Source organism: Salmo salar, chromosome ssa01 (assembly GCF_905237065.1).
Source record: "Salmo salar chromosome ssa01, Ssal_v3.1, whole genome shotgun sequence".
Taxonomy (NCBI): Eukaryota; Metazoa; Chordata; class Actinopteri; order Salmoniformes; family Salmonidae; genus Salmo; species Salmo salar.
The window spans coordinates 163,263,445-163,290,785 of record NC_059442.1 but is presented as its reverse complement, the minus strand read 5'-3'; the positions used below and the strand labels follow the sequence as shown (position 1 = coordinate 163,290,785).

The following is a 27,341-nucleotide window of genomic DNA, read 5'->3' as shown; positions in this document are numbered from 1 at the left end:
GTGTGTGTGTGTGTGTGTGTGTGTGTGTGTGTGTGTGTGTGTGTGTGTGTGTGAGAGAATATCTCCAAGTGCCTCTATCTTGGACTCCCACTGGCAGGACATGTCTATCTAAGTCAAAGAAAGGGGGGTGTAAGTATGAAAGTTAAACACATTTTTGTGTAACATATAGATACAGTATATTGATTGAGATACTAAGTATTCATGTCAAACTACAATATTGTGGTGTCTATTGAGAATTGTTCAGCATATTGTGCTTTAGATAAGTTTTGCGTTTTATATTTTGATCTAGCGGCTTTAGTGAGAACATTCCTTTTCACATTGTCTGTTTTTTTAAATTTGTTACCAATAATAAACGCAAGCAGAGATGACTTCCTACAAATGAGATTACTGCTGACTGTCCAGGAAGTGGGAATGGTGTTTAGGACATGATAGATGTCATAGGTATGTTATGAATTTACATACAGTTAGTCGGTAGACTAGTAGCTCCTCATCACACTGCCTGGTTGTCAGTGTAACCCAGAAGAGCTTGTTAGGTGAGAGTTGAGTTATAGGGTGTGGCACTGCCATTTACCCTAGTTGCCACTGAGCCAAATATGCCATTGAAACTGTTCCATGCATTTCGCTACACCTGCAATAACATCTGCTAAACACGTGTATGTGACCGATTTGATGCCCATATTATTATTCAGATACTTTTGACTAATCATCATTCCCTTTAAAGACGCATTCCAGTCTCCTTTTCATCTCATTTAACACCTGATTTACTTAACAAAAAGGCACATCTCAATAGGTGGTCCAGGTATGATGTGGAACAAGAAGGGGGGGGTGGGCCTTACCTCTTTTGTCCTCTATTGTTCCTCAAGCAAGGGGGACAGGGGAGGCCTACGACAACATTACTGCATTTATACTTGGGATATTGTTTTTCCAACAGGAAAAGTAAAACAAAATGGCCAGAGTGGGTGTTTCATTGTGTCTTTAAAATATGATTATAGCTTAGGACACATTGTGGTACTTTTTAAGTCTAGCAATTAAGATCGAACAGTAAGAAAACATTTTGACAATGATTGATAGTTGCTGGGTACTTGGCTTGTTCCTTATGCATTTCTTTGTTGTAATGTTGACACTCCCAGATGTGAACGGAGGAATGATGAAGTCAGAGGTAAAGAATGAAGAAGGAAGTTGTACACTGTTAGTGAGTAAGATACCTGTCAGGTTACTATTGTTACTATTCCTCTGCTTGACACACTGAACATGCATAACTTTGCCATGAGGATACTGTTGTTTATTTCCATTGTGAATGTTTCTGATTCAAGGTATATTGAAACATAAATGATCAATTCGTTTTAGTATAATTTTGGTTAAAATATTATAATAATCCCTTTCGGTGAATGTATATTTGCTCTACATTTTCTAAACATTCCCTTAATTTCTCATAATGAGATTGACTGTACAGTACGCTTTACCCCAGTCGTCTGTGTTAGGACTTGATACTTTAAGTAAATTACACGTGATTGAATGTCTTCTCTCTATATTCTGTGTTATTTTACATTTGACGGTATGTGCACTCCCATGAATGCTTGTGTATGTGTACTCCCTGAAAACATCTGACAAACTTTGGTTTTGGAGTGAAATGTCCTACAGCATTGAGGGCATTGTGCTGCATAATATGCATGTATCCCTTCTCAATTCTGCTCTAAGTATGTTTTCAAGTATTCGTTTAGGCTACTATGAGATCTTTGTTTGACATTCCTGCAACAACTTTACAGCTCAAGTTTGACAACATTCCCCCAAATATGTACTTGTTATTTTAGTATTTGTGCAAAGCATGGTATTGAATCTGAACCTTTAGCCTACTTAATGTGAGGAACGGGATTCCCTTACTACAGAGAATAAAAACTATGACTTGATAACTACAGATTCACAGAATAGTATTTTTTTCTTTATTTACTTTATTTTGAAGTAGTTATGCATAGAGCTATTGTGTTTATTGGGGTGCCAGGTAGCCTAGTGGTTAGAGCATTGGGCCAGTGACTGAGAACTTGCTGGATTGAATCCCTGGGCTGACAAGGTAAAAACCTGTCGTTTTTCCCTGAACAAGGCACTGTTCAGGGAAAAGGCCGTCATTGTAAATAAGAATTTGTTCTTAACTGACTTGCATAGGCTACCTGGTTAAATATAGTTACTTTTTATATCGCTATTTGGTGATTATGTTTATTGATATCAATGATGCTGATACACTAACTTTCTGTATCATTTTCTAAATCAATTGAGGATGATGGTAAAATAAATCATTTTCTAAGTCAATTGACAGGCTATTGATGATGCATGGATATTGTTGATGCTTATATATCTTCCTAATAATTTTGTTGTCCCTAAAGACATTCTGTTACAACTCTACCCCCACACACAGTGTTTATGTATTCTGATTGTTACTTTTACCCATACCTAGATCTACATAATACCTTAATTATCTCAACTACCTCGTACCTGTGCACATTGACTCCATAGATTGTAGAGGAATACAAATATCTGGGTGTCGTCTTGGACAATAAGCTTCCGTGGAGTAAATGTACAGACCTGATCTTCAAAAAGAGTCAACAGAGACTGTACTTTCTCAAAAAGCTGGGATCTTTTAATATTAATTGTACTATACTGACTCTGTTTTACAAATCTTTCACTGGGAGTATTTTAACTTTTTGTATTGTTTGTTGGTTTGGCAATGCCACTGTCAGCCAGAGAAATATGCTGAGAAGGATTATCACCACAGCAAGCAAGGTACTTGGAGTCAAACATACAGGCCTGGATGAGATCTATAAGGTCAGGGCCCTCCGCAAGGCTCTCAAAATCATTTTAGACCCAAGCCACCCCATGTAACCGGACTTTGAACTACTCCCCTCTGGGCGCAGGTATAGGGTACCCCTCGGCAGGAAAAACAGAATTAGACTATTTGTGCCAGGTGTGATATCCCTCCTAATGTTCCTATCGACTCAGTAAGGCCAGCAGGCTAGTCTCGTTTTATTGGTATGTAACTGTTATGAAAGTTGTATTGCCAATTTGTCTTGTATTTAAACGCCACTTTAAACGTGTACATGACACTGCAACAACATTTCCCCATGAGGACAACAAAGTCAGTGAAGTAGTACCGCTACTCCTGTATATAGATAGTAACACAAACTTACGATGCTATGTACGATTGTTGGGAAATGGCTCGTAAATAAGCATTTCACTGTAAAGTCTACTCCTGTTTGTATTTTGTACATGTGGCAAATAAAATGTGATGTATTTACACACTGCATATAATGTTTCATTAATTCTCCATTGCTCTCTATGGGATTGTCTTGGAACTTCGTCAAACAGAAAGCACCAATCAGCGAAGTGGCATGGTTTCGGGCATTGTTGGATTAGTTTCGTCCGGAGCCCCGCTCTGCCAAAATGTGGGAGGAGACACCTGCAGTGGGTGGATAAGAACGGTGCATCACCAACAGGCGAGTCATTCGAGCCAGGCCGGGCAGCGACAGGTGTGTACCAGATAGAAGAGGGAAGGGAAACGCCATCTTCGTCAAACAGGTTATTGGGTCTCACTCATTTCTCTTCATCGTTGAATTTTACCGGTTTTGCCTCATTTTAGGTGATTCACTTTTCAGTTCTTAACTTTTTAAAGTTCCAGTACAATGAGGTAGGCCTAAATATTTATTTTAACTAGGCAAGTCAGTTAACTAATTCTTATTTAAAATGACGGCCTAGGAACAGTGGTTTAACTACCTTGTTCAGGGACAGAACGACAGATTTTTGACCTTGTCAACTCGGGGATTCGATCTATCAACCTTTAAATTACTGTCCCAACACTAACCGCTAGGCTATTTACGCGTTAAAGTTTAGGCTAGTGAAATATTAGACTAATTGAACCTTAATTCTTCCACTTCTCCAGAAAAACGTTTTGTGGTTTAGTCTAACTTTTTGACATTTGAAGTAATTAACCCAAACGTATATATTTTGATTAGCCTAATAATGGAGAGCCGGTGTGGTTCTGAGATTTCCCCCGACGGCGTGGTATTTCATGTTCAAAGTAAACATAACCTGCTTATAATGGAGAACCCTCTTTAAACAACTAGACACATTCCCAGACTAGAGTATTGTATTGCGGTGGTTATGCAACCTGGTCTCAGAGCATTTTGTAATATTATGTACGTAAATCTGAGCAACCTCATTTGGTAAGATATGTTAAGATTTGTATGGTATATAATTTGTGGATATCCATCCATTTTGTATGATATGTTACTAATTATAAACTGGGTGGTTTGAGTGCTGATAGGCTAAAAGCCATGGTATATCACACCATATACGACGTGTATGACAAATTATTTGTAGTTTTAATTACGTTAACCAATATATAATAGCAATAAGGCACCTCGGGATTTGTGGTGTTTGGCTAATATACCACGGCTAATGTCTGTATCCAGGCACTCCGCATTGCGTTGTGCTTAAGAACAGCCCCAAGCTGTGGTATATTGCCCATATACCACACCCCCTCGTGAGCGAAGCTTGGGGTTAAGGTTAGGTGAAGGGCTAGTTAACATAAGTAGTTAGAAAGTTGATAAAATGCTGAAGTTGTCCATGATGCAATTCCACCTCGCAATCTTTCGCTAGACGTTTGTGGTATATGCCCACCAGTGGAGGCTGCTAAAGGGAGGACGGCTCATAATGTCTAGAGTGATATCAACCACATGGAAACCATGTATTTGATAACATTCCATTGACTCCCTTCCAGACATTATGAGCCGTCCTCCCTAAGCAGCCTCAACTGATGCCCAGCCATCCACCCTCCCGTAACATCTATGTAAGCATACCAAACATATCATACTAAATGGAGTGTTACGGCTTTACATACAGAATAATACGAAATGCTCTGAGACCAGGCTGGGTTATGATGACGGACAAACCTTGTGTAAACGTTACTGGCATTCTGAGTTTGGGCCCAGGCATAGATTGCATTCTTTGGTTGTCTGGGTAGATGTGTTGAGTAATTATAAAGGTAAACTTCAATGTTATTTGGAGTGTGTAATGGCAATGTTGATTAACAGTATATGCTTAACTGATATTACGTTTTTGTAATATCCCACTTGTAAAGCTCAATACAACTGACTTGACTTGTAGCCTAACTGGGTAAACCATAGGGCAGGTGTATTCAATGCTTACCCTACAAGGTCCGGATCCTGACAGCTTCTGTTCTACCTGATAATTAGTTGCACCCACCTGGTGTCCCAGGTCTAAATCAGTCACTGATCAGAGTGGCAACAATGAAAAAACGTAGTGGCGCTAGCTGAGGATGATTTTCAAGAGCCATAGGAGAATGTCTAGGACTGGAATTTGACCCATCCACCTTGTTTCAAAGATATAATTGAAGTATTTTGGGCTTCCGAGTGACGCAGTGGTTGAAGACACTGCATCTCAGTGCAGGAGGCGTCACTGCAGTACCTGGTTGAAATCCAGGCTTCATCACATCTGTGATTGAGAGTCCCATAGGGTGGCGCACAATTGGCCCAGCGTTGGCCGTCAGTGTAAAAAAGAATTTGTTCTAAACTGACTTGCCTAGTTAAATAAAAAAAATCTGCAATTACTGTGTCCAAAATAAAAAATTGACTGGAGTAATTTTGCAACTGATGCTATTATGCAATTGATGCACCCAAATTACCACAGTCTAGTCAGTTACTGCACTTCTACTGCAGTCTTTTTTTTTTGCTAAGGGTAATCTAACTTTTTACTGAAAAATAAAAAGCTGGAATGTGAAGTTTTTTGTATTTTAATTGTGCATGTTACTTTGCTGTAAAAACCTATTCTGTGAACTGATATGGGGCTCTGAATTTTGGGATTGCACTTCTGAATTGTATCCCATTTCTTTTATAGGAGGTGCAACAAGAACAGTAATGGCTTTCGACTTGCTGCCCTCCAGAGTAGTCTTGCTCTATGATGAATGGCTTAAACTGGCTGGTAAGTCTACACAAGTTGTTGTAATTTCGAAACGGCGTTATGCAAATATTTATTGATGTAGAAAGTTGATTCAATTATCAGTTCAGGTCTTAATTTCTGTATCGTGTCTATTAGGGATACCCAAGACTGAGGAAATTAAGTTGTTTAAAAAAAATAATCTCCATCCATTCTAAATCTTTCCTGCCCTTCCTTGAGGCATTAACTGATCTAACACAGTTGGATGGGTGTCCACAACAGGACAGGTGTAATGTAATGAGCCCTTATGTCAGATTTAGTGATTACTTGAAGTATTTGAACAGGATCCCTGGCTTGTCACGTTACACTCAGGAATAATGTTTTATTTTGTCCACTCAGATCCCAGGACAGAGGACTGGCCCCTAATGGCATCGCCGATGCCCCAGACTCTCATTGTAATCGCCTACATCTACTTTGTCACGACGCTGGGCCCTTGGCTGATGGAGAACCGCAAGCCCTTTGACCTCAAAAACGCCATGATCGTCTACAATTTCAGTATAGTGGGCTTCTCCATCTACATGATCTATGAGGTGGGTGCACTTCAGAAATCGACTGGCCACCATAACTTTAAACTTAAGTCCAATGCAGCTGTTTTTATTTCAAAATCAAATAATTTTCGGGGTAACAATTAAGTACCTTACTGTGATTTTATTTTGTATTTCTATTTAAAGCAAACAGCTTAGCAAAGAGCAATTTCTCTAGAATTCTGAGTAGAGAGCTTGAAACTGAAGCTGTTATTGGCAGAGCGGTTTGGCACTCTTTCTTAATGGTCTATTAACAAACAAAACAAAAATATAAACGCAACAGGTAATGTTGGTCCCATGAGCTGTGTTTTATTTTAAATATTTTCATTTAACCTTTATTTAGCTAGGCAAGTCAGTTAAGAACAAATTCTTATTTACAATGATGGCCAAACCCGGACGATGCTGGGCCAATTGTGCACCGCCCTATGGGACTCCCAATCACAGCTGGATACAGCTGGATATTTCTCTCAAATTTTGTTCACAAATTTGTTTACTTCCCTGTTAGTGAACATTTCTACTTTGCCAAGATAATCCATCCACCTGACAGGTGTGACACATCAAGAAGCTGATTAAATTGCATTGTCAATACACAGGTGCACTTTGTTCTGGAGACAATAAAAGGCCGCTCTAAAATGTGCAATTTTGTCGCACAACACAATGCCAAAGATGCACAATGTCCCAACACAATGCCACAGCATGCAATTGGCTTGCTGACTGTAGGAATGTCTACCAAATAAAGGTGCAATAAAAAAAATACCAGAGCTGTTGCCAGAGAATTTAATGTTAATTTCTCTACCATAAGCTGCCTCAAGTTGTTTTAGAGAATTTGTCAGTATTTCCAACCGGCCTTACAATCACGCCAGCCCAGGACCTCCACATCCGGCTTATTCACCTGTGGAATCATCTGAGACAGCCACCTGGACAGCTGATGAAATTGAGGAATATTTCTGTCTGTAATAAAAAGCCCTTTTGTGGGGAAAACCCCATGACTATTGCCTGGGCCTGGCTCCCAAGTGGGTGGGTGACAATTGCCTGCTAGGGTGCATTTCCATTTTAAACATCTTGTCTTTCAAAAACTGCTGGACATAAAATAAAGTGTTGAGTAAAAATGTAGTGGTTGAAGCGTTTCCATGACGATTTAGGCAAATCTTGTATTAATAAATTGTCGACAGCTTGTATGCCCTCCCACCTATCTAATTCTTCGGGTAACCTGTGAAAGTCTGCATGGATAGAATGCATTAATTGACTTTTTGACTTTTCGTAATAATTCTCATGTCACAGATCTAGCTCTGCTGCACTCGTTAGACAGAAGAAAAATCCACCCCTGTCGAACGGATAAGTGTTGTCACCCTTAAGAAAATGTCTCCTATATCTGCCGTTTCCGTTACATGTTACAATTATTTGTTTGCGAATAAACCTGGGTTAATGGAAACCTGCCTACTGTGTGGCGAGATGCACACACAGATTTTTGACTGCACTGGGCCTTTAAGTTTTCAGTCATGAGGAATATAATGGGTTTATTTTTACTGCTATGCTGCCATCTGCTGGTGGTTACTTGCAATAACACAGGTGTGACTTTTACATGAGGTGCTTTGTAAGGTGGGATATCTGTTTTTGTTTTTCTCATGGTTTTTTTCAATTTTGACTAACATTAACTTGTTTGTTAGTATCTGATGTCCGGTTGGGCCAATGGTTACTCCTACCGTTGTGACCTTGTTGACTACTCCAGCAATCCTCTGGCTGTCCGGGTAAGCTACTTTCACACACAAAATACTCTTTGAATATTAATACTCCTGTATCACTGAATTCGGTGGCAATGTTTGACTGTTGCCCCCTGGAGGCTAATGTTTGACTGTTGCCCCCTGGAGGCTAATGTTTGACTGTTGCCCCCTGGAGGCTAATGTTTCACTGTTGCCCCCTGGAGGCTAATGTTTGACTGTTGCCCCCTGGAGGCTAATGTTTGACTGTTGCCCCCTGGAGGCTGATGTTTGACTGTTGCCCCCTGGAGGCTGATGTTTGACTGTTGCCCCCTGGAGGCTGATGTTTGACTGTTGCCCCCTGGAGGCTGATGTTTGACTGTTGCCCCCTGGAGGCTGATGTTTGACTGTTGCCCCCTGGAGGCTGATGTTTGACTGTTGCCCCCTGGAGGCTGATGTTTGACTGTTGCCCCCTCAGATGGCATGGACCTGCTGGCTCTACTACTTCTCAAAGTTTATTGAAATGTTGGACACAGTAAGTACTATTCTATCCTGTTGAGTTGTACAACTGTAGTCAAGTAGAACATTTTTATCAATTAAACCTGCTATTACAACACAACTATATGAAAGACATTTATTATTTTCTTCTCAGATCTTCTTCGTCCTCCGCAAAAAGACCAGCCAGGTGACATTCCTTCATGTCTTTCATCACTCCATCATGCCTTTCACTTGGTGGTTTGGAGTCAAGTTTTCAGCAGGTAGAGTAAGAGACTTGAAATGGAACTTGTGAATCTGAGTTGGTAATGACCTAACATTATGCAAGGTCATCTGTTGCCATTTTTGAAATCATATAATGTATTTTTTTTAAACCAGGTGGTATGGGAACCTTCCATGCCATGTTGAACTGCTGTGTCCATGTCCTCATGTACTCCTACTATGCTGTGTGTGCTATGGGGCCTGCCTATCAGAAGTACCTGTGGTGGAAGAAATACATGACCACCATCCAGTTGGTATGCTAATACTTGTATAGTGTGCCCCGTGTTCATTCATTGTATTGAGGACAAGTGCATGACTTAGACTGAAATAGAATGAGTGCCGGTACTGTTTTATAGTCAAATGCAGGAGCTCCATAGTAGTACCATTTGTTTGAGCTAATATTCTAGAAGAGGAACAGGAGCTCAAGCAGTAGAACATTTGAGGTGCTGGTACTCTGCTGTGGTGAGCTCAAGCACTGAGGATAAACAATTTAAGAAACAAAGCTGGATGAAGCATCCACATTTTTACTTTAAGTAAAATGGTTTCCTCAATGCTGCCCATTTTAAGACCTGTACATCTGCATTGTAGTGGTTTAGTCACCATATAATATCTTAATCATGTTTCCTATTTCTCTAGGTTCAGTTTGTGATGGTGACTGTCCACATTGGCCAGTTCGTCTTCATGAAGGACTGCCCCTACAAGTTCCCGGTTCTTCTCTACATTGTTGGTCTCTACGGACTGATCTTCCTGGTTCTCTTCCTCAACTTCTGGTACCACGCATACACAAAGGGAAAGAGGCTGCCCAAGGTTGCGCAGAACAGCAAGGCTCTCCAGAATGGCAACGGTGCTCACCATGCCAATGGTGTTCACCATTCCAACGGGGTCGCCAAGGAGGCAACCAACGGCATCTTTTATGGCACAACCAACAGGGTCGCAAACGGCTTTCACCATGGCAATGGCCTTCACAAGAAGGAAAAGTAAACGATGCAACCTCAGGTTTTAGTTGACGAGCTCAATTACCAACTTCCAGGGCTGTATTTTACATCCAAGTCTCCTTTTTGTTACACTTCCACCATTTCAGAGCGTATTCCCTGTTTTAATTGGTTCCAACTGTTATTTTTTTATGTGCTTACAACTTTGTCTTGTCACTGTTATTGAATAGAATCATATGTTCTGTTTGGCTATAGGTGGTTGAGTTAGTGCTGCAATGTGACCATGACTTTTGTTCAGAAATGTAGTTATAGGGACCACTGCACATACCATTTTCTTCCAGTTACAAATGTAAATGGTGCTGTAATATAATGTGCCTGGGAACAGGCTTTTGAGTATTGTTTTAAACAAGGTGATGATGCTTGAAATGTCTGGCGCAAACAGAGCATATGAATTGTCTTAAAGCTGCTCTGGTAGAACCTGAAGCCCTGGAATCAGTGGCATACATTTCACTGATTTGAGCTTTTAGTCTAGTCATATGACAGTCAGTTTGTAGTAGGCGAAATGCACTTCCTGAAATGCTTTATTGCTTATAGTATGCCAAGGGATCGTACTTGATGTCTTTTGTGTTAATTTAATGTTCACAATGTGTGTGTATATATACATTTGTCTTTTTTATGTTGCCGTTTCAAGGTAAAATGTACAGCAGGCTTTGAAGGCTGTCTGGGCTTTTAGTGTTATTGAAGGAGCTGACCAGAAATGGGCATTTCCTTTGTGCCCATGGTGAATGAGAACAGAACAATATTGTCTGAATGAAGCGATTATTTTACTACTGCAGTTAATAACAAATACTGTGTATTTTTAAGCAACTTGCTCAATATTGTAGCGAATTCGGGTGGGTGGCCCCGACCGGGACTAGAATCCGAGTCCCGCGACTGTCAAGCCAACACCATCACGCCAGGAGGTCCAAACCGCTTGATGAGGTCGCTACAATATTGTTCAAAAGAACAATCTGCTTTTATGTTGAAATAAATTATTTTCACCTACATATATTGGCCAAGTCATTTATTAATGTTCATTTAATCTTTACGTTTTTATAGGGAACTATACTAGACTACACAATGTTCTCTTATCTCGGGAAAGTTGACTCTTCTGTTTCCTTAAATCGTTACCTTTTTACAAATGCGTTGCATAGCTACAGAATGTCCATATTTGGACATCGTATCATGTGACCGGCTTCTCTCCATATTTGGACATCGTATCATGTGACTGGGTTCTCTTGTCTCTGCTCCAATCGTATTGCTCAGATGTGACGCTCGAGATTCAAAGTTGGTCAGCGAGGCGTAGCTAGGCTAGCTTCTCAATGCCATGTTATGTTTTCAGTAGTAACGATAGTCTGCAATAATATTTGGTAGAACCTCTCGTTTATGAAAGCTGTGTAACTTTTGTGTGTGTTATTGTACCAGAATGGAAGGTAAAATGATCGGACCGGGTCCATACAGGGCAACAAAGTTGGTGAGTTTATGTCCAATGTTAATGTTTTCTAGCTAGTTTTGTGGTAATTTGCATAGGCAACGTTAATTTTCCAAATGGCTTGTTGGTTATGTTGTAAGACTTTTGTCGTTTAATCGGATAAAACACAGTTGTTTGGCTAACGCTAACTAGGTATTGCTCTTGGCTGGCTAGCGTTGAAGAAGTAACGTTCCGGCGCTGTCCAGTGCACTCTGGCAAGGTTTCTCACCGTGGTAAACTTGGTATCTTTGCCAGTCAGAACTTCAGGTTAGGCTCTTTGTGAAAGAAAAAATGTGTTCAACATTGCACAGGTCTTACTTTCCCGATTCCCCGAACGGAGTTTCATAATCACACGGCAAAAGTGTAGGCAGTCTGTGGCACCGTCAATGCAACTAACTAGGGACCAACAACGAAGTGCATGATCACAACATTCAAATTTAAATAGCTTTAACCACGTGACTTAGCAACCTCATTTCAACTTTGGATGCGTTAGTAAATTCACTTGAGTGCCAGAGTGCGATCTAGGCATTCATACATTTAGAGCGTTGTCAGATTGTCCATTCTTAAATTGAGAGCGTTTCGCTCTCAGGGATTTTAGAGCGCAATGTACGATCTTGCTGAGTAGGGTTGATCTGAGCGTTCTGACCTCAACGGCAGTCAACCACCCAAGCGAACTGGCTAACGTTGGCTAGCTTCCTAGCTACTTCCAGACACAAATGAGAGAACACCTCACTCTGACCATTTTACTTGCCCTAGCAGAGCTCATTATCCAGAGTGGTGACTAACTGTGCTGCTGGCAACAATTTAATATTTTTTGCCGAAGTTTACTGACACCGGCCATATTCAACAGGTGTTGCGCGTTTGTAAATTCATCAGTAGTTCTGCGCTCTGGCACATTCAGATGAGTGCTCTGAAATCTGAGTACATAGCCAGAGTGAATTTATGAACGCACCCTTTGTATTATACCTTCTATAGAGGCATGTGCTTCTACATCTGCATTGTTTGGGGTTTTAGGCTGGGTTTCTGTACAGCACTTTGACATCGGCTGATGTAAAAAGGGCTTTATAAATACATTTGATTGATCCTTTAGTTCTCAAAAAATTATCTCTATGTATATTTATTAAAACTCAATAGCTCCTTGACCATGTGACCTAGACACCTCAACCCAACTTTGGAATGTTTACATGTAGGGAAATACATTGTTCACCCTTTGGTTTTCCCAAAAAGGCGCTTTCATGATTTTATATAAATATTTGAAACTTTAAAATGACTATCTCTTCAGTGTGACTTAGCAGCCTCATTTCAACTTTGTAGTATTCCTTATATAGAAGCATGTTGCACACCCTTTAGTTCTCAAACGATTCCTATATTGAAAAAAATATACAGTGCCTTAAAGTATTCGTACCTCTTGACTTATTCCACATTTTGTGACATCAGGAATTCAAAATGGATTAAATTGATATTTTTCTCACCCATCTACACACAATACACAGCTGACTCAAATAATACCCCATAATGACAGTGAAAACATGTTTTTAGCAATTTTTGAAAATATATTAAATGAAATACAGACATCTCATTTATATAAGTAATCATACTCCTGAGTCAATACATGTTATAATCACTTTTTGGCATCGACTACAGCTGTGACTCTGTGTAGCTTTCTAAGAGCTTTACACACCTGGATTGCACAATATTTGCACATTATTCTTTAAAAAAAATCTTCAAGTAGCTTGGTCATTGTTAGACAGCCATTTTCAAGTCTTGCCATAGATGTTCAAGTCGATTTAAGTCAAAAATGTAACTAGGTCATACAGGAACATTCAATGTCGCCTTGGTAACCAACTCCACTGTATATTTGGCCTTGTGTTTTAGGTAATTGTCCTGCTGAAAGGTACATTTGTCTCAGTTTCTGGTGGAAAGCAGACTGAACCAGGTTTTCCTCTAGGATTTTGCCTGTGCTTAGCTCTATTTCATTTAGAAAAAAATAGTTATTGCTGATGACAAGTATACCCATAACGTGATGCAGCCACCACCATGTTTGAAAATATGAAGAGTGGTACTCTGTTGTGTTGAATTTGCCCTGAACACAACTTTAGCTTTTAATTTTTATCTAATTTGTAATAAAAAAGACAATATCCCAAAACATAATCCCACTGATATGACACACAAACTCAATTTAAACAATTTTAAATTCAGGATCTGAATACTTTCTGAAGGCACTGTATATTGTACAAATTTTTTTAATTTTTTTTTTTAAATCCATAGCTCTTCGATCACATAGGCACCTCAAACCAACTTTGTATTGTTCAAATGGGAGGGACACACTGCACACCCTTTGGTTTTCCCAAAATGCACTTAGACCAGTGTTTCCCAAACTTGGTCCTCGGGACCCCAAGGGGTGCATGTTTTGCCCTAGCACTACACAGCTGACTCAAATAATAAACAAATCATCAAGCTTTAATTGTTTGAATGAGCTGTGTAGTGCTAGAGCTCCCTTTGGAGTCCTGAGGACGGAGTTTGAGGAACACTGACTTAAACCATTTTTATATAATTATTTCAAACCATGTGATTTAGCAACCTCACTGTCCATTATTCCTTACATAGAGGCATGTTGCACACCCTTTGGTTTTCGGAAAAATGTATTATTTTTCACCATAATTTCTTAGGTCCTTGGTCTAAAAGTAAAAAATGTAACTATCGGAAATGATAATTGAGCAGTGGGAATGAAGCTGCCCCTGGCTCAGTCGGTCATGAATGTTGGTGTACTTAGCGTATCTTAGACCAAAGGGCAGCCTCTGGAAGAAGCCACACCGATTGTGAATTGAGTCCGATGCTATTTGTGTTGCTTTTTTCCTTGCCTGTGTGTCATACAGCCTCTTAAGGCCTGAGCACTGTTGCCCTCAGACAGCAGACCCCAGACTGACTTCCTCAGCTTGATGTAACAGGTTGCCTCAGACCGCACACCCCAGACTGACTTCCTCAGCTTGATGTAACAGGTTGCCTCAGACAGCACACCCCAGACTGACTTCCTCAGCTTGATGTAACAGGTGGCAGGTGTAATAGCTCTGCAGGATTGTGGGAACTACGTTGAGGCGCCTCCGTCTCCATAGCAGGTAAGTGTCTAATGTACTTTGTTTTCAGTGAAGTTGAGGCTTCTGTCTGTAATAGCCTCTAAGTAATTGAAAATGCTGAACCTCTCTACCTGTTCTCAATTGAGGGTCAGCTGAGGTAACGAAATCAGCCTTCACACAGTTTCACCAGATAGGCATGCTCTCTCAAATTCTCCTATCCTATCTTGTGTACGGTATGGCCTTAGGCATGCTTCCTCAAATTCTCCTATCCTAAGATCACACAGTACACCAGATTGGACAGACTGACTCTAGACCCCCGGCACATAGACTATTGCAGGATATATACTTGAGACTAAGACGGGTGGGGGTTGGGCAACACTGGCCCCGTCCAAAATGACTCCCAGACAGGGCCAATCAAGCAGGATAAACATCAAAGCACAGCTCCCGCACCACTCAGGGGAAATCAAAGACCACTAACTTACTACCCTGAGACAAGGCTGAGTATAGCCCGGGAAGATCTCCTACCACACTAGCCCTAGGGTAAGCAAAACCGGACAGGAAGATCACGTCTGTGACTCAACCCACCCAAGGGAGTCGAGTGTAGCGAGCAAAGCCTGGCATGATGTGATGCGTCCTTATAGGGAAAGCATAGGACAGCATGAACAAGCCAGTGACACAGACTCCGTAATAGGTGCAGAGGCAGAGAATCCCAAGAGAGTGTGGAGCCGGCCAGGCAGAGACGGCAAGGGTGGTTCCTCTCGCCAGTGACTTCCCATTCACTTTCACTCCCCTGAGCCAGACTTCGCTCAATCATAGGACCTACTGAACAGATGAGTCTTCAGTAAAGACTTTAAGGTTGAGACAGTCTGCGTCTCTCACATGGATCGGCAGAGCATCCAATAAAAGAGGAGCTCTATAGGAGAAAGCCCTGCCTCTGGCTGTTTCCTTACAAATTCTAGGGACAATAAGGAGTCCTTCGTCTTATGACTGTAGAACACATGTACCGTAGGTATATACGGTGGAACCAAATCAGAGATGAGTAAAAGCAAGTCCATGCAACGCTTTGTATGTTAACAGTAAAACATTGAGCCTTAACAGGAAGCCAGCAGACTAGCACTGGAGTAAAATGATCACGTTTTGGTTCTAGTCAAAACATCTAACAAGGAACTGGGAGACTGGGTAATTATTGGAGTGTAACATAGGTGTTGTCTGAAGAGATGGTTTGTGAGTCTGGTTTTAAATATGCAAATAAATGGTTGATGGATGTTCCAGGAGTTTCAGAGGACTGCAGCTGAGCTGAAGTCACTGAAGACAAGGTTCCCAGTGGCCAGGAGTCTGGTGTTGGGGGTGAAAAGGAAGGGATTTAGGTGTGCAGCATGTCAGAGAGGTAGAAAGAGCCAGGACATGGAGAGGTTTGTAGGTGAGCAGGGGAGTTGGTGGAGAGAGGATGTTTTCCCAGGTTTTGGTGTGGATTAGGGAATTTTCGGGTCCCAGTGGTTTGAAATAAAGGATCCAAGGATAGAGTGAACAACTGTCTTGTAAGCATTCAGATAATGTGCACAATGGTAAGAAGTTGCATACAGCCTGCCTGCAAACCTATCCAACGGTCACAGTCTGCAGCCTTACTTTATACCATAACGTCAGGTAAGGACCCAGAGGAGGGAGAACACTATATTTTCCCTCCCCTTGCCAGCCCATCAGAATGCCTGCAAACAGATTGAGACATAGTGGAGACACCAAAATGGTGTACCCTTCTGGATGAGCACTGAAGCAACAGAATTGTGAACATATTGAAGAGGATTGACAGAGAGGCTATAGAGATGAGCATTGCAGTAGTCCAAATAAGAGTCTGACAATCTGATAAACTGTTCAACACAATACTATTCAGAATGCCCAAAACCTGGCGGTCCAACTTTGCAGAGCAAAAAGTCTTACTTTTGTGTGAAACTCATGGCAGACATGCAATGTGTGTCCCTACCCTGTGAATAATGCAAACATTCCACAGTTGATTTAAAGTGCCTAGGTCATGTGATCAAGGAGCTATTGATATTCAAAGGCCAAAATGTAACTAATAAATTAAGGTAAAAGAAATTCAACAATTGTCCCTTTTGAACATTCCAAAGTTGGTTTGAGGTGTCTACATCACATATTAAAGGAACTGATGAGTTTTAAGGGATTTTTAAAAATACATATATATGTTTAATCTAGGAATCGTTTTATGAGAACTAAAGGGTGCGCCACATGCCTCTCTCTATATAAGGAATAATACAAAGTGGAAATAAGATTGGTAAGTCACGTGGTTGAAGAGCTATTGAAATTGTAATATTGTGATCATGCACTTTGTTGACGGTCCCCAACCAATTGCATTGTCCTTTGCCATGTGATTATGAAACTGGTCAGAATCGGAAAAATAAGACCTGTGTAATGTTGTACACCTTTTTTATATTTTTTATAAAGAGCCTAACCTGAGCTATGCAGTTCAAAGGTTTGAATGTCTGGCGAATCTCCAACCAACGTTACCACGGTAAGATACCCTCTGGCCAACAGCCATTAACTGCAGACTGTCATATTTGTATTGACATGTCTAACCACAGAATTAAATGGAACAACGAAATTGTCTCTCTAACCCTAATTTACAGAAGGCAATGAACCGTTTTGTGGAGATTCCTTTAATTGCTGCCAGTCTGATAACCCAGAGGACAGGAAATAAACACTATAAACAATGGTTTTGCTTCTAACTAGTAGTGGGAATGAACATGGTCACGGATTGATTTAAATTGTAGCCTAATGCCCATATTATAAAAGCCTGATAGATGAAGTACCTAAAATATGCATTTCCATTGGAATACAGCATTTCATTGACTTGTTTGTCTAATTTCATCTACCATTTGTATAGTTTTTACACATGGTCTTGAAGATGTGCCATCATCTAAATCCTTGTACATCGTCTAAATCCTTGTACATTATGGGCCATTTTCCCGGACAATGATTAAACCTAGTGCTCAATGGAGAATCTCATTGAAATTGCTTTTTATCCAGAACTAGGCTTAATCTGTATCTGGGAAACTAGCCATAGATGTGAGAGCCCTCCATCTAGGCAGAGTTACTATGCAGCCATCTACCGAGCTACAGTATATTACCATGATCTACCGATGGGCAACTTTGATGGAATGGGGCCCACAAAAAAACTTAACTCATCATGAGGGGTCTGAGTACCCACATCCCCCAAAAAATTACATTTTAAAGTTAATTTCTTGCAATTCTACATATTTTGCAATGGGGCGTAGAGAAAAGGTTGCAATTTTATAACTAATTTCTTGAAATTTTCCCATTGGGTGGAAGCAAATGTTTTCAGTTTTTAATATGATAACTGGTGATCAATGGGCCAAACCCCGGTCCCTAATTCTACCATGCTTTCTACAAGTTTAGATAGCTGGCCGCTACACTAACTTACCAATCTCCATTTTTTTTTTTAGCAGACATGGGCTAATTGAGTGACTGCTGATGCACAAATTTCAAAATTGAACCTTGTGTATTCTATTATTCTAGCTGTCAACAGTAATTTGAGACCCCGACTGAGTTCCTAAAATTTTTTATTTATATATTATTATATATTTTTTTATTGGTCCGCGGGCCTACAAAAGGGGGCCGCTCCGCCAGTTGCCCATCCCTGATCTAGCTACAGTCAAAAGTTTGGACACACCAACTCATTTAAGGGTTTTTCTTTATTTTTACTATTTTCTACATTGTAGAATAATAGTGAAGACATCAAAACTAGGAAATAACACACGGAATCATGTAGTAACCAAAAAAGTGTTAAACAAATTCTTCCAAGTAGCTACCCTTTACCTCATGAAGCTGGTTGAGAGAATGCCAAGTGTGCAAGGCAGTCACCTGGAATGCATTTCAGTTAACCTCCACAGGATCGGTGGGTCCCCCGTGGGACGGTTGAGCTAACGTAAGCTAATGCGATTAGCATGAGGTTGTAAGTAACAAGAACATTTCCCAGGACATAGACATATCTGATATTGGCAGAAAGCTTAAATTCTTGTTAATTTAACTGCACTGTCCAATTTTCAGAAGCTATTATAGTGAAAGAATACCATGCTATTGTTTGAGGAGAGTGCACAGTTATGAACTTAAATGTTTCAATAAACCAATTAGGCACGTTTAGGCAGTCTTGATACAACATTTTGAACAGAAATGTAATGGTTAATTGGATCAGTCTAAAACTTTGCACATACACTGCTGCCATCTAGTGGCCAGAATCTAAATTGCGCCTGGACTGTAATAATATGTTATGGCCTTTTCTCTTGCATTTCAAAGATGATGGTACAAAAAAACATGTTTTTTCTTTGTATTATCTTTTACCAGATATGTGTTATATTCTCCTACATTCATTTCACATTTCCACAAACTTGTGTTTCCTTTCAAATGGTATATCCTTGCTTCAGGTCCTGACCAAGTCCATATTATGGCAAAAACGGCTCAAATAAGCAAAGAAAAACAACAGTCCATCATTACTTTAAGACATGGTGAGTCAAGCTGGAAAATTTAAAGAACTTCTAAAGTTTCTTCAAGTGCAGTCGCAAAAACCATCAAGCGCTATGATGAAACTGGCTCTCATGAGGACCGCCACAGGAAAGGAAGACCCAGAGTTACTTCTGCTGTAGAGGGTAAATTCATTAGAGTTACCAGCCTCAGAAATTGCAGCCCAAATAAATGCTTCAGAGTTCAGGTAACAGACACATCTCAACATCAACTGTTCAGAGGAGACTGATTGAATCAGGTCTTCATGGTCGAATTGCTGCAAAGAAACCCCTAAAGGAAACCAATAAGAAGAAGAGACTTGCTTGGGCCAAGAAACACGAGCAATGGACCAGTGGAAATCTGTCCTTTTGGTCTGATCAGTCCAAATTTGCGATTTTTGGTTCCAACTGCAGTGTCTTTGTGAGACGCAGAGTAGGTGAACGGATGATCTCCGCATGTGTTGTTCCCACCGTGAAGCATGGAGGAGGAGGTGTGGGGGTGCTTTGCTGGTGACACTGTCGTTGATTCATTTAGAATTCAAGGCACACTTAACCAGCATGGCTACCACAGCATTCTGCAGCGATACGCCATCCCATCTGGTTTGCGCTTAGTCCCACTATCATTTGTTTTTCAACAGGACAATGACCCAAGACACTTCCAGGCTGTGTAAAGGTTATTTGGCCAAGAAGGAGAGTGATGGAGTGCAGCATCAGATGACCTGGCCTCCACAATCACCCGACCTCAACACAGTTTGGGATGAGTTGGGATAAGTTGGACGGCTACTTTGGGTGGCTACTTTGAAGAATCTCAAAAGAAAATATATTTTGATTTGTTTAACACTTTTTTTGGTTACTACATTGATTCCATGTGTTATTTCATAGTTTTAATGTCTTAACTATTATTCTACAATGTATAAAATAGTTAAAATAAAGAAAAATCCTTGAATGAGTAGGTGTCCAAAGTTTTGACTGGTACTGTTTGTGTATATAGAGAGATCTACCACTCTAGCTGTTGCTTCATGTATTAAACTGAGGACTATGTACTCCCTAAGCTTCAAACCACATGATTTATATTATTTATTTTTATTTTACTGTTATTTTACCAGGTAAGTTGACTGAGAACACATTCTCATTTACAGCAACAACCTGGGGAATAGTTACAAGGGAGAGGAAGGGAATGAATGAGCCAATTGTAAGCCAATGATATCCCTGCATGTATTTTACATATGCATTTAGTTTGTTATTTAGGCCTATATTTGACATGCCCCATGTGAAAGTAGAGATTGGGGTGTTACTGGCTAGGTTATTTGTTAAAAAACAGGATGTAACTCCTCATCATAGCACATTATTAACACTAAATATGTGTTAAATAAAACTCTTGAATGGATCTCTGTCCTGCAGTGGAATGAAACTATCAAGCTCTTCCGTGGAGGCATGCCTCTGAAAAGACACTGGGCATACTTCCGTAGCTATGACAACAGCTTCACTGGATCCGAGGCCGTTGATTGGCTACATGAGCTGCTGAAGCGAAACCATAACTTTGGGCCAGAGGTGACCCGGTACCAGACCCTGCAGCTGCTCAGGAAATTCATGAAGAACCACGTCGTTGAGGATGTCAAGGGCCGCTATGGTAAAGAAGACTTTGAGGACAGTGGTCAAGTCTACAGGTGATGATGATGTCCTGTTATTGGGATGTGTGTGTTTTCAATGTCATTGCCTTTCATGGTACTAAGGTGTCATGGCTGACTACTTTGCTGCATAATTACATTTTGGTAATATACCAGACGCTCTTATCAAAAGCTATTTTTAAAGGAGCAATTAGGCGCTATGCTCAAGGCCACATTGACAGATACAATTTGTTTTTCACCCAGTCTGCTTACTGGCCCAACGCTCCAAATCGCTAGGCTACCTGCCGCTCTATGAGAGGAGTAGGCAGGCAAAGTAATGTGTCAAAAAAGGCCAATGCACACACGACATGAAATGACCCTGTCTGCTTTTATGTGGTCTAAGGAGATATTTAGCAGATAAAGACATCTGAACGCCTGTGGTCCTTACATGTGCATGAATGTGTGGAAGGGCTGCTGGTCAGTTGTCTGTCCTCATTTGTTCATACCCCTGACTTCCCTCCTCTGTGACCCTAGGTTCCCTCCTACGTCCCCCCTGAAGCCCCTGCCCCAGCGGCCCCCAGTGTCAGAGAACTGCGACCTGCCCCGGCTCATCCGCTGGGACGACTACGAGGAACTGCCGCAGCCAGAGAAGATCCCCATGAAGTCTCTGATCCTGGTGAGAGAAACTGAGAGAGGCCAGGGGCTAGTACAGCTGTTTATCTTTACAGTTAGCTGTTGCTGTTTTCACTGACCTTTTTTAATTGTTATTTCATTTTAGAGATGGCACAACAATATGTAGTAATTATTATTATACACATGCACTTAGAAACTGGGAAACATGTTAAAATGTACTACTAATAATATAATGTATGCCATTTAGCAGACACTTGTAACCAACGTGACTTAAGTTATGTGTGCATATATCTTTCGTATTTGTGGTCCCAGTGGGACTAATAAACAGTATTTTAGGGTTCCATTGGTGTCATAGATTTCTATGTTTTGTATTTTCCTCAGAACTCAGAGACGTGGAACAAGAGACACAGCATAGCCATTGGCGAGGTGCACGAGTGCAAAATCATACGCAGGAGTGACATCACCCCCAAGCAAGTCGACCAAATCTGGAAGAAAATGACAATCGCACAGTACGTAGCTAGCTATCCACCACACACCATCAATGGACTTGCGCTTGTAGGTCACACTGTGTGTGTGTGTCGTTGCTTTTCCTTTTACAACTGTTGAATACTACATTCTGTTTTAGTTTGCAGAGAGTGCTGGGTCTGAAGACAATGGATGGGGTGTTGGATCCCAAACACGTGAATGCGAAGCATATCATTCACAATGTATTCAGTGTCAACAAAACAGGAATAGTCATTGTGAAGAACAAAGCGGGTATGTAACTTTTGCAGTCATTCTGTAACATTGCTCATGACTATTACTGTATAAGATTAACATTTAATAACTAAGGCTAAATTCTAAAATATAGTTTAACTTTTTTTATATTTTGTCATGTTTTGCATTACCAGAGGACATGCCTTATTGGGTTCTATCAGCAATGAAGTGCCTAGCCAACTGTGAGTAAAGCTATACTGATGATAAACCTCTCCTCTTACCATTTAAACATCTGCTTATGTTTGCTTTGGGTCTTCTTGTTTTGTATATAAAGTTAGGCTTGAATCTCTCTCTTCTTTAGGGCCCAACGGTAGGGAGACCAAGCAGCCCATGTACCCAGGCTTTGAGCGTGATGTGCTGCGGACGGTGGCTGAGTACTTCCAGAGACTCAAAGAGCCCCTGTTGACCTTCCAGCTCTATGAAGTCTTTGTTAACATTCTCAGTGAGTAATGTGTCAACTTACAACAATGATAGTAGAAAACACCACTACTCCTGAAGAGGAAGCACTGCATTATTTCTGTTATCAGTTAAATATAAAAAATCTGATCTATGGCCACTTTGTGAGGTAGAAGAGGAAGCGCCTCTTGTTATGTGTTATGTAAACGGAACACTTCAGGGCCACACAGAACTCTTACTGTAGCCTTGCCTTACCATATTTAAATTGGGCAAACAATCGTGGACCATTTGGTTTGTAATAAACAGTCCAATAAAATTGTATCAAAACCACATGAGAAACGGATAAATGCAATGCCAGGGAAGGTCCTGTGTACCTTAAGCCATCTCTTCCCCCAGGTCTGCTGCAGCAGAAAGAGGTGGCAGCGGAGGCCCTCCAGGTGTGCAGCCTCCTCCTGCCACCGGCCAACCGCCGCAGACTCCAGCTGCTCCTCCGCCTCATGGCCAGGGTCTGCCAGAACCCCGCCCTTCCCCCGCTTAACGACACCATAGCAACACGCACCCTGGTACAAACTACTTTCCATCGTAACTGTTGTTATGGAGGGCTTGCAGTTATATGGATTTTCCCACTAGGTTTCAAAGCTCTTCATAGTAAGTGACTGTGTTTTTCTGTTTTCACTCCCCACTCATTGTTCGTGGTCAGATGGTGCAGACATTCTCGCGCTGCATCCTGGGCTCTGCAGAGGAGGTGGACCTGGATGAGCTTCTGGCCACCAAGCTGGTCACCTTCATGATGGAGCACCACGACAGTGTCCTCAGGGTGCCCTCTAACCTGCACAGACATGTGGAAGATCACCTCTCCCACCTCAGGAGGGTACAGGTCAGCCTGACGCGGTCATAGCATACTGTTTACAAACCCAGAGAAAGTACACTGACAGCCTGTCTTGGGTCGTGTTCATTAGGGCACGCAGCGGAAAATGAAAATGTGCATTTCTCATGGGACAAATCCAGATAATTCCTCTCTATTTTAGTCCCGTTTTCTTCAATTTGGTGCCTAATGAACACGACCCTGGTCAAATGGTGTATGTTGATATGTGAAAGGGTGTGCTTTTGTTTTACCCTTGGTGTGGTAGCGATTGTTTGATTTCTCAAGCTTTGTCACTATACTGGGTTCAAGTGCGACTGATAATTTAATAACCGCTATATAATGTCATAACTTACTATATACTATGATCACTTTTATATATTTACATTTACCTACCAGTTGCATCAATTCAATCTCTGGATTTTCATTGAACATGCAGGATTCTTAACAGCCTCTCCCTCTATCAACCCCAGACCAATAAGTATTTTTCATCTCTCACTTTCTCTACCCCCAGATAAAGTATGCCGGTGCGGATACAGACGCCTCCCTGGTGTCTCCGTCGTACTGCAGGAAGATTAGCAGGGCAGAGTTTGAGGAGCAGAGAGTCTCCAGCTCCCAGGGGCCCATGCAGGAGCTGCTGGAGGGCCTCATTGCCGACACTGAGCTCTCAGCCAAGGACAAGAGGAAGAGACTCAAGCAGGTACACTCGAAGAAGAGCTCTTTCCCTATATTAACTTTGCTAGGGCAGGATTGATCAAACTCCAGCCTACTGGCGCTCTGTAAACTAATCATCTTACCATTCTTCAGTTCCAGAAGTCCTATCCGGAGATCTACCGCAGGCGGTTCCCCACAGCGGAGAGCAAGGCTGCCGTCTTACCAGAGAAAGCTCCACGGCTCAAACCCCAGCTCATGCTCCTAACCTTGAAGAAACCCTTCCAGCCTTTCCAAAGGAGCTGGAGCTTTAGGGCCTAACTCTCACCTCTGACTCTGCACGTCTGACCTCTACAGTGTGGCCAGGAGACAGGGAGGATTATGGGTGTTGGAGTGTTTGGAGCTTATTCCACAGCAGGTCAATGAGAATAGAATTCACAGGGGTAAAGTGGCAATAGATGGAATTGTGTTGCCAATTTGACTTACTATTCTAGAAACTACTGTTAAACTAAGAAGAGAAGTATCGTAGAAACTACTGTTAAACTAAGAAGAGGACGCTAGGAATCCATAAAGGGCAGCTTGTGTTAGCCAACATTAAACAGTGAATGGAAATTATCATGCATAACAGGTCCATTGAATTGGTCACTACAGGTAGAATTAGAAATTTGTGTGCCACGTTTAAATTGGTTTTAAAAAACGAAACAAAAATAACCCCCTTTTTCTCCCCAATTTCAATCTTGTGTCATCGCTGCAACTCCCCAATGAGCTCGGGAGGTGAAGGTCGAGTCATGCGTCCCCCGAAACATGGTTCTAAACACCCGTCCGCTTAACCCGGAAGCCACCCGCACCAATGTGTTGTAGGAAACACCGTTCAACTGACGACCAGGTCAGCCTGCAGTCGCCCGGCCCGCCAAAAGGAGTCGCTAGAGCGCGATGTGACAAGTAAAGCCCCACCAGCCAAACCCTCCCTTAACCCGGACGACGCTGGGCCAATTGTGCGCCGCCTTATGGAACTTCCGATCACAGCTGATTGTGATACAGCCCGGGATCGAACCTGGGTCTGTAGTGACGCCTCTAGCACTGCAATGCAGTGTCTTAGACCGCTGCACCACTCGGGAGGCCCATGTGTTTTTTTCCCACCAAGTGAAAACTGATTTTTTTTAAAAAGTCAAATGCATTTCAATTGGGCATTTACAGTGAGCTCCAAAAGTATTGGGACAGTGACGTAGCTGCAGCACTTTGGATTTGAAATGATACAATGACTATGGGGTTAAAGTGCAGACTGTCAGCTTTAATTTGAGGGTATTTTCATGTCATTTTAGGGAACCAAAAGTATAGGAAACAAATTCATATGTGTATTAAAGTAGTCAAAAGTTTAGTATTTGGTTCCATATTCAAAGCACGCAATGACTACATCAAGCTTGTGAATACACATTTGTTGAATGCACTTGCTGTTTGTTTTGGTTGCGTTTCAGATTATTTTGTGCCCAATAGAAATTAATGGTAAATAATGTATTGTCATTTTGGAGTCACTTTTATTGTAAATATGAAGAATAGAATGTTTCTAAGCACTTCTACATTAATGTGGATGCCACCATGATTATTGATAGTTCTTAATGAAATCATGAATAATGATGAAAGTTACAGACGCACAAATATCATACCCCCAGAAATGCTAACCTCTCCTATTATTGTAATGTTTGGGGAATGATATTTGTGATTTTTAAGTTTCTAACTCCTCATTATTCATGATTCATTCAGGATTATCCGTAATTATGGGGGATCCACATTTAATGTAGAAGTGTTTAAAAACATTGTATTATTTATAATAACAGTGACTCAAATGACACAATACATTATTTACCAAGCATTTCAATATGGCACAAAATAATCTGAAACACAACCAAAACAAACAGCAAATTGCACACAACAAGATTGTAGAGTCACAAGCGTGATGTAATCATTGCATACTATGAATATGGGACCAAATACTAAACTTTAAACTACCTCTTGAGGCTACAATCCCGCTAATGGGATTGGTTGGACAACAACCAGTGAGATAGCACGGCGCGATATTCAAAACAAAATAATCTCAAAATTAAAATTCAAGTATTATACGGCATTTTAAAGATACTCAACTCGTTAATCCAATCACATTGTCTTATTTCAAAAAGGCTTTACGGTGAAAGAAAAACATTAGATTATTTTAGCATAGCACCTCAGCAAAGAAAAAAAAAGGCATTTTCCAAGCACGATAGCCATCACAAAACCAGATATACAGCTAAAATTAAGCACTAACCTTTGACAATCTTCATCAGATGACACTCTTAGGACATCATGTTAGACAATACATGCATTTTTTGTTCGATCAAGTTTATATTTATATCCAAAAACCCAATTTTTACATAGGCGCGTGGCGTTCAGAAAATGTTTTCTCCCCGTAACCTCCGGTGAATAGGCACATTTAATTTACGGAAGAACTCATAAACGTTGAAACATTTTATAACAATTATTTAAAGAATTAATCTACTCCTTTATGCAACCACTTTGTCAGATTTCAAAGTAACGTTACGGAAAAAGCACATTGTTCAATATTCTGAGTACAGAATTTAGCCTTCAATGCTAAGCTATACAGTTAGCCTACAACCACGGCGTCGACAAATCTCTAACAATATGTTCGAAATATTTACTTACCTTTGCTGATCTTCGGCGGAATGCACTCGGATGGGCACCCACTTCCACAAGAATTGTTCATTTGTTCTGCAAAGTCCATCATTTATGTCCAAATACGTCCGTTTTGTTGACCCATCCACAACACTTTACAATGCCATGTGGCGTGGACGCAAATCCATAGACAAAATGTTCAAAGTTCCATTACCATTTGTAGAAACACGTCAAACAATGTTTACAATCAATCCTTTAGGGTATTTTTTTACGTATAATTGTGATAATAAGACACCTCTCCTCAGACTGGCCAATGATTGACTGAGCCAAAATGATCTGCCCGGTAACAGATGATGGTTGAAACCTGTTTATAAAGATTGTTGACAGCCAATGGAAGACTTAGGAGGTGTAACGTAAATCCTATGTCACTGTAGTTTTCCAAGGGATTCTAAACAAAAACTACATTTCTAAATTCTCCCACTTCCTGATTCAATTTTTCTCAGGTTTTTGCCTGCCATATGAGTTCTGTTATACTCACAGACACCATTCAAACAGTTTTCTATTAAAATCTACTAATAATATGTATATTAAATTTTCTGGGCCAGAGTAGTAACCTGTTTAAATTGCGTACGTTTTTCATCCGGCTGTGAAAATACTGCCCCCTAGCCCCTACACAAGTGAATTTATCCCAATACTTTTGGTCCACTAAAATGGTGGTGTTTATGTACAAAAAGTGCTGTTATTTCT

The 27,341-nt window shown here is 40.9% G+C and overlaps 2 protein-coding genes across 6 annotated transcripts; both read left to right on the top strand.

Annotated features, from left to right (window-relative positions):
• Window positions 1-3,288: 3,288 nt before the first annotated feature.
• On the top strand, window positions 3,289-10,958 carry LOC106571348 (elongation of very long chain fatty acids protein 7). 2 transcript variants are annotated; one of them, XM_014144312.2, is made up of 8 exons: window positions 3,289-3,567; window positions 5,905-5,988; window positions 6,343-6,533; window positions 8,195-8,275; window positions 8,703-8,759; window positions 8,877-8,982; window positions 9,098-9,234; window positions 9,617-10,958. In XM_014144312.2, exons 2-8 carry the CDS (start codon window positions 5,925-5,927, stop codon window positions 9,959-9,961), a joined length of 981 nt encoding a protein of 326 aa, XP_013999787.1. In that variant the 5' UTR covers window positions 3,289-3,567; window positions 5,905-5,924; the 3' UTR covers window positions 9,962-10,958. The 2 variants fall into 2 exon arrangements, with proteins under 2 accessions (XP_013999787.1, XP_013999780.1); XM_014144305.2 differs by having other exon boundaries at window positions 3,424-3,518.
• Window positions 10,959-11,203: 245 nt separating this feature from the next.
• On the top strand, window positions 11,204-26,154 carry LOC106571334 (DEP domain-containing protein 1B). Of its 4 annotated transcripts, none has more exons than XM_014144295.2 (12): window positions 11,204-11,425; window positions 19,664-19,814; window positions 20,427-20,692; window positions 21,167-21,308; window positions 21,647-21,774; window positions 21,891-22,021; window positions 22,156-22,203; window positions 22,323-22,463; window positions 22,814-22,980; window positions 23,118-23,294; window positions 23,794-23,979; window positions 24,087-26,154. In XM_014144295.2, exons 3-12 carry the CDS (start codon window positions 20,460-20,462, stop codon window positions 24,249-24,251), a joined length of 1,518 nt encoding a protein of 505 aa, XP_013999770.1. In that variant the 5' UTR covers window positions 11,204-11,425; window positions 19,664-19,814; window positions 20,427-20,459; the 3' UTR covers window positions 24,252-26,154. The 4 variants fall into 4 exon arrangements, with proteins under 4 accessions (XP_013999770.1, XP_013999766.1, XP_013999762.1 ...); XM_014144291.2 differs by lacking the exon at window positions 19,664-19,814 and adding an exon at window positions 16,954-17,020; XM_045693573.1 differs by lacking the exons at window positions 11,204-11,425; window positions 19,664-19,814 and adding exons at window positions 14,191-14,538; window positions 16,954-17,020.
• The last annotated feature ends 1,187 nt before the right edge of the window (window positions 26,155-27,341 follow it).

Excerpts from the sequence above, each read along its gene's own strand:
- LOC106571348 (XM_014144312.2), top strand. The coding sequence starts at position 5,925 with ATGGCTTTCGACTTGCTGCCCTCCAGAGTAGTCTTGCTCTATGATGAA. Across the intron at positions 5,989-6,342 it reads TGAATGGCTTAAACTGGCTG|ATCCCAGGACAGAGGACTGG; the intron begins GTAAGTCTACAC and ends TTGTCCACTCAG. Across the intron at positions 9,235-9,616 it reads ACATGACCACCATCCAGTTG|GTTCAGTTTGTGATGGTGAC; the intron begins GTATGCTAATAC and ends CTATTTCTCTAG.
- LOC106571334 (XM_014144287.2), top strand. The coding sequence starts at position 11,378 with ATGGAAGGTAAAATGATCGGACCGGGTCCATACAGGGCAACAAAGTTG. Across the intron at positions 21,775-21,890 it reads AAGAAAATGACAATCGCACA|TTTGCAGAGAGTGCTGGGTC; the intron begins GTACGTAGCTAG and ends ATTCTGTTTTAG. Across the intron at positions 22,981-23,117 it reads CCATAGCAACACGCACCCTG|ATGGTGCAGACATTCTCGCG; the intron begins GTACAAACTACT and ends GTTCGTGGTCAG.